Below are 18,693 nucleotides of genomic sequence, written 5' to 3'. Positions count from 1 at the left end.
CTTCAGATGCAGCCTCTGGTAAAAGTTGAATCATTGTCATGTGTAATATATGCAAATGCTCACATGATTTGCAACCTTGTCTCCTGAATAATACAACTTCATACAGATTCAATTAAAAAATACAAAAAAAACAAAGAATGAAGATGCTTCCATCCGGGGCAGGAGGGCACACTTAATGGTTTGATGGGTAAGAATTGATGTGACACATGTGGCCTTATGTTCACGCTTATCATTGTTACTCACAAATCAATAGTGCCCACGTCAATATTCAAATTGTATTGACAACTAGGAAACACCAAACCACATAGCAACCTAATATAGTGCTATAGGGAAAGCATTGTGTTCTGAAAGCACCCGTTAAAGGTTCTTTAACAGGTGCTAAAGGGGGTCCTAATCCAAATCAAGAGCCTTTGGATAGTTTGTCATTTGGTGTACAGATCTTAAAGCCCCTTGTGGGACAGGCCCTCACAGATTTAACGGGAATGCGTCTCAAAGTCTGTGAGTCCGTGGGTGTGGACTTTAGGGTCGGATCACAGAACAACAGCAAATCGGAATATGACCTGACATGACACAGAATACACTGTTATTAAACTAGCGTAATGTCATTGCTAAAAATAACTTTAAGCTACATTAACAGGACAAATCTGACATGCCTCAAAATTCATAATGTACAGTCGGACACTAGACTAGATTAGATTAGAGTCATCTTGCAGTGTGACGCGATGAACTTGTTAAATTATTATTACTGTATTACTGTTGCATGGTATACCAATACTAGAACAGTATTGCAATACCCCATCAAAATGGTACAACACCTCATTTTGTTAGTACTGATACTTTAAGAATGACTGTGTTTTAACAAGAGATGTATTTATGAATTGCGTCGATGTGCGACAGCAGGGCAGCGTGTGTGTGTGTGTGTGTGTGTGTGTGTGTGTGTGTGTGTGTGTGTGTGTGTGTGTGTGCCCTGCTCACACTCGCTGCAGGCATAGTAGGCGTGTTTTTCTCTCATTTGCACGCTACAAATACAAGCGCTCTTGCCGACTGCCCACTGCTCGTTGACAAAGCAGGGTGGCACTAAAATACAGTAGCTGAGTACTGTAGCCGAGGGTTATAAGTTGCGCTTATACTTCGGAAGGTAATATAATAATAACACAGGGGCTCCTTCATCTGAACTAAGATGGCAAACTCTTTATAGCTCCCACCCAGGCGGTAACCTGTGGATGTGAAAAGTCAAGGTAATGTGAAAGTTCCTTAAACATGCATTCTCTCTAGTGTCCATCAGGGGGCGATTCCTCTGGTTGTATAGAAGTCTATGAGAAAATGACTCTACTTCTCTCTTGATTTATTACCTCAGTAAACATTGTAAACATAAGTTTATGGTCTCAATCTCTAGTTTTAAGTCTTCTTCAATACAGCATGATGTTCATTTAGTAAATGATGGTCCATTTAGAGTCAAACAGACCATAAAAGCAGGGTTAACCCTTCCATCTTGTTGTTGGATGTGTTTTTGTCTAAGACCTTTAACCCTTTCACAGTGTGTTTTCACTTCATGAAGTTAATTGTGACAATTTGGTCTCCAGAAAAACAACACTGGGTCTAGGGATGGGTATCGTTAGGAATTTATCAATACTAGTCTCTTATCAATTCTGCGTATCGGTTTGGTTCCTTATCGATACACTTATTGGTTATTTTTGATTATATTGTGAGAAAAAAATACAATTAATTAATATTGTATTAATTAATTAATTACATGCATGTATGTAAACAAATAGTCTTTCTTGAGCAGTTCAAAAATCTTTAAAATACATTTGCAACTAAACAATTACCTAAACGATTATCTTTCATTTATTATCCTGTTCTTTTGATCAAACTCCGTATGACATCACCTGCAGTGGAGGAGGACGGACTGCTGCTCCACAAACAGAAGAAAACTGATTTCTGCAGATTGATGTTCTCTTGTTGGTCACATGTTGTGATAAACTGCTGCTGTTTCCTCCCTACTTGTGAGAATGTTATTGTGTTTGTGACAACAAGAGTTCTCAGCATCTACTGGAGTAAAATGTAGCTTCACTTTGGATCTTTTTCTTTTCTTCTGTCCCTCGTGCAGAGACAGTCACAGAGATGGAGAGAGGTTTGTGACGCTGTTATTTTCCATTGAGATCTCACTCTGTACCGATAGCAGAACCGTTGACTTCAGACCTTATCAATACCAGGGTTTTACTAATTTGGAACAGATTCCAGTTTAGAACCAAAAAACATGGCGACATAAAAAAACAAACATGGCAAGGACCAAAATGTGCATTACAGCTTTACTTTTCCCGTTCTTACCTTTCACAATTGACTAGACAAAGACATCACTAATGAGAGGGCACTTAAATCCACTCAGAGCATTTTGCTAACTCAGAACAACAGAATAGCTCACAGTACGGCTGGTACTTATCTCTGCAAGGACTGAACCTGTTATAAACAGCAGTGTGGCATGTGAAGTGAGGAGAGATATGGACGTGTGAAGAGCCGATCTACATTACATTACATTACATTACAGTCATTTAGCAGACGCTTTTATCCAAAGCGACTTACAATAAGTGCATTCTAATGCATCTTATTGCATCTAATAAACATAATCTTATATGCATCTAAATGAAGAGTTTCTCCAGTCCTGGTTGGATATTAAAATGTATGATAACACTATGGTACAATAATTCACTCCTGTTATTTCACGGCTACTTTTCACTTCCTCTACCTCGTCAAAATGTGTTCTGTTATTTGTTTTTGTTATTGATGAAAAAAGTAATTTTAATCCATATTCTGTTATTCATTATTCCATTATATTTCCTGATGTTTCAGGTTTTTTTTTCACAAGCAGTATTGAGATATTTAGGCAGCTATTATATCAAAGTTGTGATTTTGGGATTGTGACAACACTCATCTGTATGCTTTGGTGGAAATGTTTTGCACCCCAGGTTTCTTTTTACACTGACTGCACTATTTTATTTGAGTGACCAAATTCTGAGCGTTAAATTTATCCACTGCGCAGTGCCCTAAAAAACTCCCATAATTGAACAAAAAAGTACTTTAATAAAAATAATAATAATCAGTAAGTGCCTAAAATCTCATTGTATATTGATCTATTCAGTGTCTTTTATACAGTACTGACTGAGCCAAGCAATGATTTTGGACACAGCTTAGTGCCATAGTTCAAAGGTTACGGTAATCTCTTAAATCTAAAGGGCAGCATATGGTGTGCAGTGTAAACAGCCTGCATTGGCATGTTTGTCTTTATCAGAAGCATTTGTAGAGCAGTGTTGTTGACCGATCGGTGTGCAGAGCTTAACTGTAATAAAACCTCAGGACAGCTGACTCTCCAGTTGATCGAGGCTCTGTCATGACTCAGCGAGGATCCCGTGCGTTCCACCGCCACTGCTGTCTGTGGTGCTCAGACAAGTCTCCTGTCCGTTCAATTTAATTAGAGCTTTTCAAGAACAGGCAGAACAATAATGCAAAGTTGTGTCACAACACTGGACTGTGAAATCCTCTTATTGTCCTTTCTCTCGGCCCGCTGCCCTTCATTCTCTGTACCAAAGTAGAGATTACTGCGCGGGCAGACCTGAGCGAGACAACAGTGGGATACATTTCGAGTGTTCACAAATTGTCCACTTTTGAGGGCTTTTTAGTTGCTGGGTGAGATGAATCAAGTGTGATTCAACAACTTTAGATTCATGCAGCCCCCACTGTGCACTATTTTTGTCCTGGTCCACATCAGGCTCTCTACCAGAGCTGCTTTTCGGCGATATCCCTACAGATTGATAAGGCAGCGTATCATGCACTTCTGACAAAAGTATCCATGGAATGATATTTGTACAATCAAAAGTGTTTAGTCCTGGTCACTTTCATGGCATTACGATCCAGCAGCTACCTCAGCAGTGTGCAGAGGCGATGGATATTCTGGTGTATTTTTAGTATCTGAGTCGATCCTCTGATTCCGCTGTGGCCCAGTGATTGCTATTGATCTGGAAAAGGCAGCAAATACAGGCTTAGTTTGTGTGTGTGAGCAAGTATACATACAGTGCTGTAATGTGTGTGAGAGGCAAACTCTTAGCTTAAGCCCTGCTTGTTTGCTTTGGAGAGACGCCGTAGTCTGCTGCAGACAGGTTCCTATCACAGCTTCTCCTTTGAAGAAAACACAAAGATGCATCAGCATGTCCTGAAATGCAACAATGTAAACAATGTCTTGATGCAGACAGACACCTTAAAGCTTTGGTGTGGATGTAACAGTGGAAAGAAGACGATAAAGCTGCTGCGTTTTCCTTGCACAGGAGAAACAAGCCACTATTCTCATATATGATAGAATGTTTTGCTCGTTAATGTCGGCATCGCTCACATTTTCTCTGTATTCACACTATGCAAGACGCCTGGGCCAAAGAAGAACTAGAAGCTGTATAATAACTGCTCTTGCTAGCTGTTGAAATATTGAAGGCCAATTGGCTGATACCCATTAATTATCCTGTAGCTTTCCAGTAATAATCTTTCTAAGTATAGGCCACAGTGGTTCTTCCTACACAGAGGAGCCATGCAAATGATTCAATGGGCATAAAGGGAGGGAAATACATCTTCAAGGTCTCTCCATGAGCAGAACAACATTACTTGGACTCTCACGCTGGGATAACACTGCTGTTCTATTCCGCCTCATGAAAATAAACAAATGTGTTCTCAATCCCTTTCATTTTGGTGGTGGGGAGGAACATAAAAACACAGGAGTATAAGTCAGTGCCAGGTTTCATTTCTAGTATTGTTCTACATCTTGAATCCCTGGGTTATGCTAGGAGATCATCATTAGTGGTAAGTGAATGATACAGAGAGGCTTTTGTAAAAAGGATGGACGAGTCATTTTGTAAGAACTTCTGGCTCCACTGGAGGCTTTGAAGTTTCCTCCGTTTCTAAAGCTGTAATGTGTCTTTCATGTTACATAGAGACAGCAGATACCAGTTCAACATCACATCTGACATTAATGGGAAAAGAAAATGAACCCTCTACTGCATGAACTATGTTGTAGGGGAAATATATTTCACCCTGCTTTTTGGGGGAATTCAGATCATACATGAACCAAAACAACGGATCAATCTTTAACCACTTATAGAGCGGGGTCATTGTTTTACATTAAATCACATCTCCGTTAGTGAGCCTGGTCCTAAAAAGTGACCCAACTGCACAATGTTACCTTATGGCAACAAATGGAAAATAACCATTTACAAGATTCTCTCACATCTTTGTATTTTTTAGCCACTCAAACGACGTTCAGTCTGGCTGTAGGTCCACCACTGTGGTTCAGACTGAATTATGAACAACAACTACAACAACTTCTGTAAGAAAAATCATAAATGGGAAGTTTATGGGTCTAAAAAAGAGTTAAAAACATTTGATGAGTACATGGTAATAACTGTTAATAATATGCTATATACTGTATATATAAAATCACCAATCAATCATATATTCAATGTCATAAAAATAATTTAAAAACGGATTTATTATTAATTCTATCATAGACAAATCTTTCTTCCATTAGTTGCAGCAGTCGGTGTATTTCCAAATTCACAAAGTCTACTTTCAAATATACCTCCAGTAAGTAGGCCAAGTACGTTTTTAGAACAGAAGAGGCTTCCTTATAATAATAGTGTGGTTCATTAACTGTAAAACTGTCTGGAATTAATTTGGAAATGTGACAATTATGTAAGAATGGTGCATCGGTAACACACTCCACTGCACTTCAAGTGAAGTGTAACTAAAGCCAGAAGATTACTGGACTGTATGTAATCAGTGGGAAATAAAAAATGGATGTAATACTGTTCCAGATGGAAGTTTGATCTCGTTAAAGACAATAAATGGAACATTATGTTGTTAGAATAATATAAATTGTTGTAGTAATAAAAAACTGTCACTACCAATGGCTGAATGAAATAGGTTTTCAGCTAAAGGGGTAAAAATATTCATAACCACGTGAAGATTAAGCACTGCAACAATCAGCATCACAAACAAACTGGGCAAACACTGCTCGGACAAAACTAGCACCGACAAAGTCATTATCAACTTGGAAAAAATCTAATTCCACTCCCCCGGCCTTCACACAGTGTGCCTGATTAAAAAGGCAGATTGAATGTGTAGCATTTGAATCCAATTATTTTTGGAAAGCCATACCGTGGCATTGTTTCCTTCTGATTTGACTGCCAGCTGAGGCACCTTGCTCATTCAAACCACATGCTCCACAAACGGTTATATTTACAAAGAACTAATTCAACCATTTTAATTCAGAGATGTGATCCGGACATAAAATACAAACGTTATTCCAAAGTCCTGAAAAACATCAGGGAATTCAACAAAATCAAATTGCTTTGATAAAATACAGCAAAGCGGCTCCTGCTAACAAAAAAGGGAACAATTGGAGCCAGATTTAAGAGGAATGAATCTCCTAATTAGTCCTCATAAAACAGAATGTGTGATGTCATTTCTACATTTTCATTCTGCTCCTTTACAAAGAGGACTTCCAGGCAATGAACCAGAGCTTTCAGATTCAGGGCGGGTGATCAGGTTGGAGCAATGCTGCATTGAATACTATACAGTGAAGAAAAGTAAACACTGATAATATGGCTGTATTATTCATTTAAACGGCTGCAGTCAAGCCGTCTTGTTGTTTTCCTCGTTACTGTCACTAGATCTCTCCCTACACGCACGAGAAAAAACAGCCTGACGAGAATAAAAAACAAACCTCTTCCCTTCACATTTGGGGAGCCGTGGGTGGCAGGTAAACAAACCCAAACAGCACTCTCATCACTTCCACCGTCTACGGCCACTACCACGAGAGCGGAGTCCATGGTGAAGCCAGTTCAGCAGCTCTCTGTCCGTTGTATCTGGGAACTTTGTGAGGTGAACTCCATTTACAGTCCACTGGTAGCTTTTCAGCAACTAACCGAATACAGCCAGTTTATAGATACGGACGACTTCATTTGTCATCAGCTCATTAATATGTATTGCTATGTTGTGCTCCAGTAGTGGAAGGGTGTTATTAAAATTGGAATGTGTTTGTCTCTTACGATAACGAAGAGTACATTTAGCTGACCAAGTGTTTGAAAAAGAGTAAATCTATTTATGAGTTAGAACAAACGTTTTGCTGTGGAAGGAAAGATCAGCCCAATTAGACAAGTGTTGAGTAAATTCAAAATAAAGAGCTTGGATCTCTGTTTTGCCTTAAGGTAGAGTCATGTATATATATGACAAACACATTTTATATGCAATTACTGTATATTATTGAATTCAATTCAACTCCAGCTAACCTCCCACAGAAGTGCTCAAGGACATGTTGCACAGAGTACACGTGAGCTTATTTAATGGTGAAAACACAACGGAATCAGAGCATCCTCAGCTCATTTACTGAGACTGGAGACACCCACATGTTACAGGAACAAATAGCATACTGTATCAATACACCCACAGTGAAAAACAGCAGGAACAATTACATGTAACAAACACGAAAAAGTGCATGTACTTCAAACAACACAATAATGTTAAAACTAGTTCATATAAATATTAAATATGTAGTGTATAAATAACATCAACATGGCAAGGTTATACATATATACATTTTTTAAAACCCTAATCTGGGTTGGAAAGAAGACAATAAATGAATAGATAAATTGATTGATCAGTGCATAAAAATTGGGGAAGATATTTTTAAAAGTATAATATTATTTTCAGCAGGGTAAATGTGGACAGGAAGCTGGTTTGTCCTTGGGCAAGGCACTCACTCCCAGCTGCTGCAGCTCGGCTGCTCAGCGGGCAAACAGCAGGAGACCGTGATCATACGGGTCCTCCGGTATGAAGAGGCATGAATGTGACAAGGCATTGTGTGGACTCCACCTTCCCTGAGTAAAGAAGCAGTTGTACAAATGTACAGGAACCAGAACCACTCACAGACAACAAGAACGAGTAGAGGAACAAGAAAAGCACCAACAGTTATTGGACATGGCAACAAAGAAGGCTTTTAGCTCATTTGTAGGGGTGTGGGCGGTGCAGGTGTTTGGTCTTGGCTCTCTTTGACAGTCCAACCCGGATCGGTCGTGTGCATGTTCGCAGAGGCTCCAGTCGCCTGGTTTGCTCCGGCTGTCCTGCAAACACACAAAAACACAACAATATGAAAATAAAAAATTTTGGTTAGAAAACAAAGCCACACAGGACATTCTGGCTTTTGTTTTCTGTTAATGGTTGAGAGAAATCCACCGTGAACAAATGGACGTACTACCTTTCCTGATGCTTTCAGCTCTCTTACCAAAGCTGACAAGAATAACAGAGTGCTTCTCAATGTGCGTAGACAGAGTATGCATGCTATTAGACAGATGTATCCCCTCAAAGTGACAAGGGAACACATTGCATCTCCAGGTTTGCAGGTTGTTAGATCGACTCTGCTCTTAAATATTCAGAGGCCGGCCCACTTAACTCCCAGCAGACACACCTGGGTTCCTAATGCAGCAGAGACTAGCTTCTGTGCTTCTGGACATGGTTCTCTTTAGGACTTGTTTCTGTCTTTCTATTGCTTTTATCTCACTATATTGTGAAAAATAAAGTCCAAATGATTTACAATTACTCTAAAATAAATCACCAGACCAGTGTGCACCAATCATGACAATATGTACGGACATTAAAATACATGTCAAAATCTTGAAACAAATCAAATATCAATCAAATGCTCTTTTTTTCTGCCACTATAATTACAACTCACTGTAGCTCAGTTGTTCCAAGAGTGGTGGACACTCGAAGGACGGAGACCATATTGTCCTTTTGTGCTCCATCTCCGGGGGCTCTGGGAGGAACAGACTGACAGTCAGAGACTAATTCTGTCTCATTTGTTGCTCTGTTTACGCTTAAACAAGGCTTCTGCATTCATGGTGGTGTTATCGTTCCACTGCAGCTTATTGAGGGAGGGAAATATTTGAACATCCATTACAGCAAGCTGTGTCAATTTAAAAAGATAAATCAATAAAAATAATTGTATTTCCTCGGTGACTTAACCTAGCTGACATTTTAAAGGCTATCACCCAACACTGAAAACAATGGAACAAACAAAAGAACAGTTTGCTCCAATTAAACTATTTCAGACTTTAATTTAATTGTTGAAAACGGTGCTTCAAAGGAAGTCTTCTGGTTATTTTACTTTTTAGTACTATTTAGTTTCACCCTTGCTATAAACAGTGATTACTGAAATACTTATTGATATTTGGTTCTTTCTTCCTGAAGAAATAATAAAAGCAACCTTTGTGTGTCTCTTGAGTGCACATGGATGTTTCCTGGCACAGTTGGGGCACCTCCTGCTCGCCGTCAGCACCCCCAGAGGTACAAGAAGCCGCTGGATCCAGGCTGGGGTCTTCATCAGCATCCTCTAAACAATAGACACGCAACACACAGGGCAGTCGCAATGTATCAGGACATGTTTTCATGTTTTGCTAGCATCATTGTTTGAGCATTGTGGTGTCAATTAAGAGGAGCTGAAGTACAATCATCCTGGACAGGAGTTTAGAGGGGCGGGCTAGAGGAGTCATTTACTTAAATAAAGAATCAATATAATGATTAACTTTGGTCTTTGTTGTCATTTGATAACCGCTAACAAAACATTTTGTAAAGGATTGACTTCTGGCAAGTAGATGTAGTATGATACTGTATAACAAATATGACTTGAATCATCATACAATTGTGTGTGTGTGTGTGTGTGTGTGTGTGTGTGTGTGTGTATATATATATATATATATATATATATATATATATAGATAACTGTCAGCAGCACCAAGAAAACTATGTCCTTGTGGGAATTGATCTTCATAATCCACAGAAAGGTTTTTGCAGTGTTCATACTTTGCATAATAAAATAAGGAGTCAATCATTTATGTCACAGTAACATTTATAAATAAAACATGGAAAGCTAATTAATCAAAAAGGTTATTTCTTTGGCTTTTTGCCTATATTTGAAAGTGATGGTTGGGAAAGGGAGGGGGAGAGGGGACCCCATGCAGCAATGGGCCCTAAGGCACTGTTCAAGGTGAGCCTGTTTCTGATGGAGCTTACTGCTGCAGCTGTAGCTCATGGGTGCTGTCAATACTGGAACCTGTCCATAAATCATCATTTTCATATTGTGAATTTAATAATGCATACTGTTACCTGAAGATGTGTCTCTATAGCATCCTAGTTTTGGGCTGCTGAGATGTTCTTTGCAGTTCAAAGTGTCTCTATCCAAGACTTCAGTTACATCAACACACTGCTCAGGTGACGATGCTCTGCTGTCTCCTGTGAAATCACTCATACTGACCCCGAAAAACCGATTCAGCTCTTTCAACACCATGTCGAATAGTTGTTTCTTCTCAAACTTAGGGCTGTCGCTCACATCAGAGGCTGGACAGTCGCTGTTAAAGGGAACGGTGGAGACTACTGACTGTGTGTTTAAGTCGTCCTGGAAGCCCTCAGAGGAATTATGCGCTGATTCATAGTGAGGCTGTTGCTCTGGCCGTCCGAGAGCAACGTCATCTGCTGCTGCTGAGATAAAGTTGGGGACTTCATTACACCTGGTATCACTGATGGAAAATCCCTTTGCCATGTTCTCAGTATGACGACCACATCTTTCATCCTCCTCCTCCTCTTCTGGAAGCTCCTCATGCTCACCACTCTCTGCCTCTGGCACAGAGTGGTGAAGTTGTTGCTGGGGTGATTTCAGCAGCTGCCTGGGTAGGCTGGTGAGGAGAGGGCTGCTGCTCAGGCTGTCTTCATCACCATCCAGTGAGAGTTGGATCCTTTCGAAAGTGTCAAAACCCTCTGGCATACGACCGTTGAAAGTGAAGGCAGTGAAGGCCAAACGCTTATCTTTATTATCGACCATGAATGTTGAATCAGAGAAACAGCTGAGCTTGTTTTCTTGCTCATGTTGACTCACGAGGGTTAACTTGTGGCCACTTTTACTCACGTTTCTCTCTGTACATTCACTGACACGTTCCTCAGGCATGTCTTCATTCTGCTGACTTTGCTGCTGATGATCCCCCTCTGATTTCACTAATATCTCTGAGTCACCATGCACATCACTTGCCTCTTCTTTTCTTTCCTTTTCCTCTGCTGTCCCTTGCATTGTTACAAATAAAGCATTGTATGGGTGATCAGACAAAACTCCAAGATTATGTTTCAATGCGTCATCAACATGTTTTAATTTGTTGTCATATTTACTTATTTTGCCCTCTGTCCCGTCACTGATGGAATCACCAGTTGATATTTCAGTTGAGTCTTCTGTGTGTTTTTCTTTTTGTTGCAGCAGTTTTCGCTCAAAGTCCGGTGAGTGTTCTGGTTGTTTCTCGTGCTCACCAGTTCCTATTTCTTCTTCAAAACCTGTCATTCCTTCCATTTCTATTATCTCAGTTTCCCCATCCATTCTGGCAATTTCAGCCTGTAAATATTCAACCTCCTTTGTCTTCATCTGGTCAGGACTGACAGGAAAACAGCCAGACCGATCCTGCTCTTTCAACTGATGTCCCACAGTATCATGGCTGTCTCGTCTTCCATCCCCGGCAGGAGGAGGCTTTGCTGGCCTGCTGCTGGGACTGGATTTCCAGTGACAGCTGCCGTCGCTGCCAGCCTTGTTGTGTGTTTCGTTGGTGTGGCTAGAACAAGCCTGTGGTTCTGTGTATGACTGCCATAAGTCCTCTTTATCATCTTTGACCTGCTGTGTTCTGCTGTGGTGAATTGAAACCTCCTGTGGTAGCCGGACGTCGGAACAGAGTGGGAGAGGTGTTTCCATCTCGAAGACTTTTACTGATGGAAATAATTCTACACCTGCAGCGGCGCTCGCTGAGTTACAGCGCCTCTCTTTAGCCTCCCTGTCAGTTTCACTCCAGATTGCAGGGTCAATTACACTGAAAGGGCTTGCATCATTATCTCCTTCAGCAGGCCCTTGACTGATTCGTGCAGGCATTGGAGTCTCTGTTGTGTGATCAGGCGTTTCACTTAGAGCTTTGGCTATCATCTTGCCAGCAGCCTCCTCTCCTTTTGCCCCACAGAAGTCATCAGCCTCAAGACTCGCACTGTCAATTGCCATATTTCTGGCTGATACCACATCATAAGAAACAATTGATCCCTCAGCAAATAGAGCAGCAGAAGGGATGGAGTTTATGCTCATGCCATTCTCATTAACTTGGTCTTTTGTTTCCCCGTTACAGATGGCAACATTTTGATTTTCACAAATCTGCAATTCTAATATTTTGTCCTCATTTTTAAAACCTTGTGCCAAGTTCCCAGAGGGTTGCGGGTTTGAGTAGAAAGAATCAGAGTCTGCATGAGTGAAATATATAAGACTGTTATCTTCTTCATTTTCCTTGCTGAAAAGGATATTCTCACTAAATCCAAGCTCTTCCCACTCCTGATTACTCTCTTCAGCTTCTGCAGATTGGTTCCACGTGTTCCAGAAACCTGTGTCATGTAGCACATTTTCATTAGTGCAATCACACTGACATCTGACCCCCTCATCACTTGAACTGACTGTTAATGCTCGGAGTTGACTGGCACTGTTTTGCACCGGTCTCCCAGCTTCGTTATTTCCAGCATGAAGACCGAGAGCACCAGGGGGCTCGTCTTCAACTGATTTCCCCAGCAGTTTACAATCAGGATGACTGGACGAATCAGCGCAGGCGTCTTTTAAAATCTCTTTTAAGGTCTCTGCTAATGCCCTATCTTCATCATCTAGCAGGTATGAGCTGAGTTTGTCAGTTGCAGTGACTGGAGGCTGCTCATCTCTCACCAGAAGTTTGAAGCGTCTCTCTGCAGCGATCAAACAGACTTCAGACAAATCTGTGTGTGCATCCTCAGTGTGTGAAGTAGTCAACCTAGTAAAAGGGATGACAATTAATTGAGCGTCTTGTTGGTGCTCATGAGGTTTTTCATCTTCAATACCAGCACTTTCTGCTCTGCATACTAAGCCTGCATTCTCCTGCAAGGTACTTGATGAGGAGGTTTTCCAAAACGCCAAAAGTTCTGGAAAGTGGCTTTTGCCACTGTTGTCATGTGTACAGTCTGTCCTTGGTCGTTTGGGGGAAAGTGGTAAAGTAAGCTCTCTCTCAGTTTGTGGACTGATATCTTCTTGTGTTATTGTATCCATTTTCTCTCATCTGAAATACCTGAAAAAGAAACAGCTGGAGTAAAAACAATGACTAGAGTGATCGCAAGAATGCAATCATGTAATGCATAAGATTCTTTTGGTAGATAACATTTCTAGAACAACCTATTCCACATTAAGAAAGACTCAACCTAGTGATTCAAAATAGTCTGTAAGAGGATGGTCTTTTGAACCTCAGCCTGCGCTATAGTCCATATTTCCTCATGTATTACCATAATAGCCCATTTGCCCTGTTGTATAAGAGCTATAGTCCCTCTTACACCAAACCTACAGTTCAAAACACATGGGAGTAATCCCACAGCAAAACACAACAACGTAATATTCAGTGAGTGCATTTCCTATACCAGAACAGAATGTTACACAGCATGATGCTGATTCACAGTACAGAATACAGAGATGGCACTGTAGCACTGTTCTGTTGCTTCTATACATAACAACCAAACCATCAACTGCTGTGCATCAGTTTCTGACAAGGCCAGCTTTGTTTCAATGCACAACGTAGGCCCTTTTCACATCAGACATTTTGACTTGTCATGATAACTAATACTTATAACATTAACAATGTGTCTTGTTTTATTAAAATGTCCCAGTGAGCCATGACAGTGTGACAGTGAGCCAAGAGGCATCATTGAAACCAAAGCAGCTAAAATGGATTCATAATTAATAACACCTGTGTTTTTCTTGCTGTGACATGTCTAAATGTCTTCTATGAAAAAGGCCCACATGTGTCCTGTATTAATTGTTAGAAGGAAGAATTTTAGGAAACCAAGGTGAAGGCTTCAAACATGTGATGTGTCTGTTACCTATCTCCCTGTCGCGTAAATACATGTTCAAATACTGTATTTTGTACAGAGCTATTTTTTAAATATCAAGCACTCTATGATAACTTAGCATAGCAAAAATAATACACCCAAAATACGTTACCACTGTCATATCTACAGAATGCTTTATAGCAGACTGGACTTTAAAATTACCAGGTGAAATAGTAATATTATAACAGCCACACATAATCTCTTTTGTATAACATTACACAATGGATTATCAAAGCAATCTCATATCATTAAAAAACATATTTTTTGAATTGTGTTGCTGTGTGGACTGATTTGTTTCTTACTAACCAGTTTATACCAAATTTAGCTAAGTTTAGCAAGAAAAGAAAAACCTTTCAAGTAAAATAGTTAGCTAGCTGCTGACAATTCAGTTTTTAGCTAACCAGTTTTCATAACTCAAACCAGCATCTCGCTGTATTACAGTATGTTAAATAGAAATACTTTGTATAATTAATAACCTTAGAAAGAGTAACGTTAGCAAAGTCAGCTAACGTTAGCGGCTAGCTAGCTTAACGCGTGTGGTAACTTATATTCTAACTCTATTTAAAAACAGAACATAAGCAAACCTTTCGACATTAACTGACATTGTAATGTCTTATGTTTTTTTAACCAACTAACTGGTTAACTGGTTACTTTAATTTTAAGTTAATTAAGCAAGCATAACATACCTGACACGTTATGTGCTTCTGTTGGCTAGCTATCGATGATGCCGTGTTCCTGTTATCCTCTATGTGGCGCCAAACCACTGCTGCTGAGCGAAGCTAACCTTGTTTAGCTAGCGCAGCGTTACGTCGCGTGGATGTGCTTTAAGAATTTGAGAAATAGTTTCTTTGTGTTTCTATCACTGGAGGTCAGATAAGAAATAGCTGAACTTTATTATCAAATATGAAAACTCCTGTTTGTATTTATCATTTATTGCTGCCTTTATTCTTTCTTTATTCTTCGCTGCATCATGTTTTAATACTCAACCACACAGTGGCAGCGCGAGAGACAGAGATGCACTGCGCGCTCTCTCTCTCTCTCTCTCTCTCTCTCGCTCTCGCTCTCGCTCTCTCTCTCTCTCTCTCTCTCTCTCTCTCTCTCTCTCTCAGTATCTGTCTCCTCCTCTCGGTACATCAACAGCAGTGTGTGTTCAGCAGCATCACCCTCCGGACCTGCACCGCTTACTTTCAGTCGAGGCTGACTTTTCTCCCGAAAAACAAATAAAACCCCATAGAAAAAAAAAAAAACGCACGACAGAAATATTAAGCTACCAGTGGCTCAACAGACGGGAAGCTTCAGACCTTTGAACCGCTTCTTTTTTCCCGTCCCCGCAGGTTTTCTTTTGACCACTCCAGACACCAGCCCGGACTTCTCCCGTTGACTCCACACTTTTCCAAGGTAGGATGGATGTTCTGTGTGATGCGTTCAAGGGTTCCTGTTTTGTTTTGTTTTTTTGTTTTTTTTAGCATGGAGTAAATCATGTTATTGACCTGCATGATGCAACCTGCAGTGCGTCATCATTTTGGTTGCATAAGACACATTTATAGAGTTATTAATTAAATATGGATGATAACTTCAGTAACGACACTTATGTATAGCCGTTTGTACGTTTTGCACGTAAACACGCGACTTGTCGCCGTTAGATAAACATGGTTTTGTGCATGCCTTGCTTGGATTTACTCGGACTGCCTAGACACACACACACACACACACACACACACACACACACACACACACACACACACACACACACACACACACACACACAGACCAGGCTTTCGATTCAACAACAAAAAGTGTAAAGGCAGAGACGAATCTGCATTTGTGCCGGCTGGTTAACACAATCTCCCCGTCTGTGATTTTTTTTTTTCTCGACTACAATTGTGACTTTGCGTGGGCTGTCTGGCTCGACGTGGTACGAAGTGGTGGGATGATGTATTCTGGTGGAGTTTGGCACTGGTGCTGATGTTGCAAGGGTGTGTGTCGCGCGCTGGAGGAGGAGGAGGAGGGGGGGGTCTCCTTTTATCACACATCATCCTCACAATGAGGTTACTTGCAAATCAATGCAGGCATGACCACATCTCATCCACGGACCTCCACATGCTTTGTGGAGGCTATATTCATTTATACACTTCTGCACACACACATACACACACAGACACACACAACACATATTTCTAGACAGTAAAGGCAGCAGGATGACAGAAAATAATCGAGCAGATTTCCGTGAATCCGATCGTGGAGCTGCATTGTTCCTGTCTGATGGGGCCTCTCTTGGCTGGGGCTCTACCTGCCGCTCAAGGTCATCCCCTGTTGGAAAATGATGCTAAAGGGACAGTGTTATTTAGTAGCCCACCTACCGCCTGGCTCAGGGGCAGGTCTTGCTGGTTGTTACGGGACCGTAAAATGGGTCAAGTCCACACCTGTCTGCTGATGTGTTACCGCAGCTACCATTTGTTTTCTAGCTGGTTCTGACGAGGACCCGGCGGACTGGAAGACAAAGCGTAATGACTCAAGTCTGGAGTCAGCATGGTGCATCGCTACTGCAGGCTGACCCAGAGTGTCTTGTCCTAGACTCGGCCCCTCTCATTGCTCCGGCTAAGATAAAGCACTGACATCTACTGATTTTGCACAATGCTGTCTATGCACAGTAAAACACATGCTAGGAAAGTGTTATGAAATAATCAGGGGGTGGGGGGGGGGTTGAGACGAATTCAGAGGCATGACATTCTTGTGAGTACAAAACACTGAACACACCCCGCCCCCCTGTTAGCGCTTAATTCTATGCATGGTAATGGTTTTCATTAGTTACTGATGAAAACTACTCGCATCTACAAAAAAAGAAATGCTCCTTTTCTTTGTTCATCTTTTCCTGTGACTGTCCGTTGTAGAAGCAGTGGAAATGTAACACAGCGAGCTGCAGAATGCAGGAATTTCCTCGTTCTCACATTTAAAGGCTGCTGACTACCGAGGAATTACCGAGTAGAGAGATTTGTTCAGTTATTTAGCATTTAAAGATGGTTTATATTCCATTCCTCCCTCAGTATTGTAGCGCAAGGTTGGTGATGAGCATTGACAGATGAGAGTCACAAGGCTCCAGCTCTGAAAAATGGCAATTACTGGTGTTGACATGAGAATGAAAAGTATGGAAGACGGATCATTAATTCCTGGCAAAACTGCACAAAAATGTGTATTTTCTGACTGACCATCAAATAACTTCGATGTGTGCAAACAGATACAATGGTGGTCTTTAAAAAATCAATTCAAACATGCGTAGGAAGATGTTTTGCGAAAGCTCTAGCATGTTGCCACTTGCGTCACTTTAAAGGTTGTCCAGGTTTTACATAAAGTGAGATGAGGGGGTGGTATTATAAAATGTGTGATTTATTTAAGTGTTAGTTTGCCTTTTTGTACACCATAAATTAAAAACTCAAGATAAATTCTTCTATAGTCTATATACATTACTTTTTTACTGCATGACGTGTAAAAATAGCTCTCACAGTGACGTAAAGCTGGGCCACTGGCAACACTCTGACATAATACAGACGCAGCTTCAGCTCTGCTGCTCGCTGCATGAATGAAGGGAGACGGAGTAATGAGCAACACTTGCATTAAGATGCAGTGTGAGCTATTGTCAGCACATTGTGTTCGTATTAGAATTGAAATAACATTGAGATCAGATTAATTGCGCAGGTTTTCTGTGTTGTGTTTGCTTTAGCGTGATGGACCGGTGCAGGAATGGGTCCTGAAACCTGGAAATGAGTCAGCGTTTCTGGACTTCCAGTTCCCTCGTCTCTAAGTCATTGTGGTTTTTGATTTGTTTTTTGGCTAGATGCCTTAAATGAGGTCTGTTTGATTCTGATTAACAGAAGCTTAAGATAATTTAACTTTTGTTCTACAATATAATATACTTCAGAAATACCCCTCTGGTGAATTTTTAAGTCTTGAAAAAGTCAGTGGCTAAATGAGACTACTAAACGTCATCACACCGATTAGTCCGCCTTCCCAGCCTCATTGTGTTTACTCATGCTCATGTGACCGTGTTTACACGCTAACATTAATTTACTTCTGGTGATTGCATTCACACTTTATGATACACATTTGAGGAGAATGTCTTGCTAAACAAAACCTGGAAAACAAATCATAATTTGCCACATTTTCTGCATTATTCCAAAATTCAGCTTTTTGTCAAAAGGAGCCGGTGCGATGCTAACTTCTGGGTTGGCCAAAGAAAATTTGTCATCCCTGCAGCGCTCTTATTTATGCTGACAATATGCTCATATAAGTGCTTGTGTAGCCTTGAAATGCAGCACTTGAAGATGCTAAAAGCGAAATTCAGAGCATGTCTACACAGCTCTCAACATGAAAAGGGCTGAGCCGGCGGCTCGGAGCTAACAGCGCTAACAGCGCTAACAGTGCTAACAACAACAGTGCTGACAGAACTAACAGTGCAAACCTGAGGGGGAACTGGAGGGTGGGCGCTACGCATGGCGTCCAGCTGTAACTGCCGTATGAGAGCAGTGCAGAACGGCAGCCATGAGCTATCCAGTGGGGCACGCTCATGTGCACTAACATGCACTAGGAGCTTGCACGGCCGGCCCGGCTATGTCAACAAAGCACAGAGAAGCTCTGATTACACAGAGGAAGAGAGACTTCACTCTCTGCTCAGGTAGATATTACTCCACTATATCT

General features: G+C 41.0%; 2 protein-coding genes across 3 annotated transcripts in view; one reads left to right on the top strand and one right to left on the bottom strand.

Moving 5' to 3' along the window:
* Positions 1 to 7,446: 7,446 nt before the first annotated feature.
* LOC137870798 (uncharacterized) lies at positions 7,447 to 14,761 on the bottom strand. 2 transcript variants are annotated; one of them, XM_068708245.1, is made up of 5 exons: positions 14,688 to 14,761; positions 10,201 to 13,190; positions 9,302 to 9,427; positions 8,771 to 8,851; positions 7,447 to 8,159 (listed from the first exon to the last, which is right to left on the bottom strand). In XM_068708245.1, exons 2-5 carry the CDS (start codon positions 13,169 to 13,171, stop codon positions 8,041 to 8,043), a joined length of 3,297 nt encoding a protein of 1,098 aa, XP_068564346.1. In that variant the 5' UTR covers positions 13,172 to 13,190; positions 14,688 to 14,761; the 3' UTR covers positions 7,447 to 8,040. The 2 variants fall into 2 exon arrangements, with proteins under 2 accessions (XP_068564346.1, XP_068564347.1); XM_068708246.1 differs by having other exon boundaries at positions 7,447 to 8,154.
* A 362-nt stretch (positions 14,762 to 15,123) lies between these two features.
* Positions 15,124 to 18,693, top strand: part of vsnl1a (visinin-like 1a) — a 31,212-nt gene continuing 27,642 nt past the window's right edge. Inside the window, exon 1 of the mRNA XM_068708676.1 lies at positions 15,124 to 15,399. The gene's annotated coding sequence lies outside the window, so the exon portion shown is untranslated. The remainder of the gene's footprint in view (positions 15,400 to 18,693) is intronic.

Source organism: Cebidichthys violaceus, unplaced genomic scaffold, assembly GCF_023349555.1.
Source record: "Cebidichthys violaceus isolate CVI_PGR_0920_01 unplaced genomic scaffold, fCebVio1.0.p SCAF_14, whole genome shotgun sequence".
NCBI lineage: Eukaryota > Metazoa > Chordata > Actinopteri > Perciformes > Stichaeidae > Cebidichthys > Cebidichthys violaceus.
This window is presented reverse-complemented; position numbering and strand designations above follow the sequence as displayed.